This window comes from Toxorhynchites rutilus, chromosome 3 (assembly GCF_029784135.1).
Source record: "Toxorhynchites rutilus septentrionalis strain SRP chromosome 3, ASM2978413v1, whole genome shotgun sequence".
Classification (NCBI taxonomy): domain Eukaryota; kingdom Metazoa; phylum Arthropoda; class Insecta; order Diptera; family Culicidae; genus Toxorhynchites; species Toxorhynchites rutilus.
The window spans coordinates 292,315,004-292,318,674 of NC_073746.1; the positions used below are offsets into that span (position 1 = coordinate 292,315,004).

Consider the following 3,671-nt stretch of genomic DNA (forward strand, 5'->3'; position numbering starts at 1 on the left):
TCTGTTTTCGTGAGCCGCCCAGAGGAGCGACCTCAGATTGCTACAAAAAGGTTTACTACAACATCTCCGTTTCTAGCTACTGCGCGTAAATAGAGACACGCGCCGTATGCCTTTTCGGAGGCATCACAAAATCCGTGCATCTCAATCATGATAGGATTTCCAATACGAATGACCCATCGGGGAACTGCGATATGCCTGAGAGATTCGAGATTGTGTCTGAATTCAATCCACCGTTCGCACAATTCTTGATCTAGCGGTTCATTTTTTTTCGCCATTTTTTTGGTTTCGCCAAAGGTGTTGCAAATAAATCTTAGCTGTGACAATAGCTGGTCCAACTAATCCAAGTGGATCAAAGAGTTTAGCAGCATCTGACAAAATGACTCTTTTCGTGAACGTCTTACAATCGTTCCATCGCGGAACATTGAAGAGAAACTGATCCGTTGTCGTTTGCCACTGTAGCCCTAGTGTTTTTATTGGATTCGAAGAAGGCTCCAACTCTAAAAGCGTTCTCTCATCTCGCAAGCTAGGAGGAACCATTTCAAGAACTGGAGGACAGTTGGAAGACCACTTGCGTAAGCAAAACCCGGCGGACTGATGTAATTGTATCAGCTGCGCACACAGCTGCCGACCTGTCGCGATATCATTAACTCCGGTTAATAAATCATCCATGTAAAAGTCATTGGATGTCACTCTTGCGGCGAGAGGATATTCATTTTCACCAATTTTGGCTAACTCCTTCAAACATCTGGTTGCCAGGTACGGGGCACTCGACATTCCGTAAGTGACTGTTGTAAGTTGGTAAGTCTTTAGTGGTTCTGTGGGCGAGTCTCGCCATAAGATTTGTTGGAGTTGACAGTCGGATGGATGAACGACAATCTGCCGGAACATTTTTTCGATATCCGATATTATTGCGTATCGAAACATACGAAAACGTAAAATTATCGCGATCAAGTCGTCTTGCACGACAAGTCCGACCATGAGTACATCGTTTAATGACACTCCGGTGTCAGTAGCACAGGAGGCATCGAACACGACCCTCAATTTCGTAGTAAGACTTTCGGGTTTAACTATGCAATGGTGCGGTAAATAGTATGTTGGCAAATTACTATTGGGTTTGTCTGGCGATGCTTCTATCATATGACCCAGTCGGCGATATTCTTCAATAAATTCGCAATAGGATTTTTTCAATGAGGAATTTAAGGTTAAGCGACGCTCTAAAGAGAAAAAGCGACGAGCGGCAACTTCCTTTGAGCTACCAAGCGTGGAAATTTTGTCAGAGCGCTTCGGAAGACGAACAAAAAATCGTCCGGTAGCATAACGTGTAGTTGTGTTGGAAACATGTGCTTCACAATACGTTTCCTCTACGGAGAATGTGCTGCTAGTTTGGCAAGTTTCTAGCTCGAAAAGGCGTGCTAGTTGGTTATCGTAAGATTGCGCCTTACAAACGTGCGTAAAACTGGGTGTTGTTGATGGTGGTGGTCCTACTTTTCCCGACACCACCCATCCTAGGACAGTTTTTTGCAAAACCGGTTGCTCTGGACCTAGTCGTATAAGTCCGTCTTCAATCAGATCATAATAAACCTCCATTCCTAAAATCATGTCGATTGGACTAGGTTCGTTGAATGTAGGGTCGGCGAGTACGATATTTTTGGGAAGTTTCCATTTTTCTGTATGAATTGTCCTGCTCGGGAGTTCTCTGGTGATTCCCGGCAAAACATGTAGCGAGAAATCAGCGATAAAATTCGAACAATGAGAATGAATTCGTGCGACGACAGAGTGAGATGAGATGATTTGCGAATTTCCTACACCTCCAATTTCTTGGTGGTTTTTGTATCTTCGTAGTGTTAGTCTTTGTGCTAATTGCTCCGTGATCAAATTTATTTGCGATGCTGGGTCAAGCCATGCTCTTGCCCAAACGGCGTATCCGTTAAGATTCGAAACTTTTACGACAGCGGTTTGCAGTAATACGGTGGAAGGAACTGTTCGAATATTTCCTATCAGAGTGGTCGATATGCAGCTGGTGGTGGTCGAAGTCGAAGGTATGTCAATGTTAGAGGGCTGAGCTGAAGGGTTGGCGAGAGGCTGGGCAGCTAGAGGTTTGCGAGAAGGTTGAGGTCTGTTGGATTCGAGTATGCTTTCTGGTGGTATGTGTTTCGAGTTTGAAGGATCTGGTGTGCGAAATGTGGCATTTTGATGTAGCATAGTGTGGTGCTTTTGTCCACAGACTCTACAAGAGCTCGATGGGCATTGTTTGACGAGATGACTCGGCGAAAGACAATTGATACACAGCGAACTCCTTTTGACGGCATCAAAGCGTTGAGAATCGTTCATTTTACGAAGTGCGTCGCAGTGGAATGCAGAATGTGTACCTTGCTTGCAGAATATGCATAATTTGGACGATAAGTTACTGGTGACAGCGTGAATTAATTTCGGTTTCATTGGCCGAACAGGTTCTGTTTTAGCGAATTCGGGATTACGAGATTTGTACGATGACGATAAAGACTGTAGTACTGATGCGTGACCTCGTAAAAACTCAATCAGATCTTCGTAAGTAGGTACATCCGTAGATTTATGATGTTGCTCCCACATCTTAAGTGTGGCTCCTTCTAAGCGTGCGCACAGCATGTGTGCTAAAAGTACGCTCCATCCATCGGTGGGTATTCCCATCTTCTGTATCATGCTAAGATTTCGTTCAAAATCATCGATAATGCGTGTTAGGGACTCATAGCATTCCCTACGCATAGGTTCAATTGAGAGAAGAGAATCAATATAATTTTTCACTACAAGTTTTTTGTTGTCGAAACGTTTATTTAGTAGCTCCCAAGCTACTGCGTAATTCGCACCAGTCAATTCTACTGACTCGATCACTCGTTTTGCTTCTTTTGGGAGTGACGATAGTAAGTATGTGAACTTGTCTACAGGTTTCAACTGTGAGTTCGAATCTATCATGCTCACGAAAATGTCGCGAAAAGTGAGCCAATTGGTTATGGAACCGTCGAATGACGGAAGCTTCACTTCCGGCAACTTGATACGAGAAAACATTTGGTCAGAGTTATCACGTGTTTTGGAAACGATAACCTTATTTGCATCGGAATCGGTATTGGTCTGTTTGCTAAGTTCAGTAACAATGAACCCATACACCATCATATAGTTACGTTCAAATTCATCGCGTATCCTGCGATTTTCTTCTTCATCCGCGTATGAGGTATCAATAGATTTACCCTCATCTTCCTCCAATTCGATCTGCAAACGAACCGACTGAAACTGCGCAAAAATTTCTTCCACTCTTCCTTCCAGTAAATTTTTGTCACTTTGCTCATCGTAATTGCTAACCTGATCAACAAGATTTTTCATTGAGTCAGTGCAGAAACGTTCCTGCCGAGATAGTGTCCGCAAACTTGGAGCCATTTTGAGAATATGAATCACGAACGAGAATTGTACAAAATGAGTCTACCAACAGAGTCGAAAATTCCGAATTTAATCACGCACTCGTCAAACTATTTCTACTGCCACAGATTCCGATAACGAGGATTAATGAATAAATCTACTTTCACACACTTGCTATGAAATTTCGTTCAATTTTCGCAAAAGCACATATACAATTTCAGGGACTCGTATAATAATCAATGTAATTAACTTAGCGAGAACTATCCCGATTTATTTCGTTTCCT

At 43.0% G+C, this 3,671-nt stretch overlaps 1 protein-coding gene across 1 annotated transcript; it reads right to left on the reverse strand.

Annotated features, from left to right (window-relative positions):
* Positions 1 to 258: 258 nt before the first annotated feature.
* On the reverse strand, positions 259 to 3,408 carry LOC129774309 (uncharacterized). Its single transcript, XM_055778024.1, has one exon. It carries the CDS (start codon positions 3,406 to 3,408, stop codon positions 259 to 261), a length of 3,150 nt encoding a protein of 1,049 aa, XP_055633999.1.
* Positions 3,409 to 3,671: the final 263 nt, after the last annotated feature.

Coding starts and splice junctions, on each gene's coding strand:
- LOC129774309 (XM_055778024.1), bottom strand. CDS start 3,408: ATGGCTCCAAGTTTGCGGACACTATCTCGGCAGGAACGTTTCTGCACT.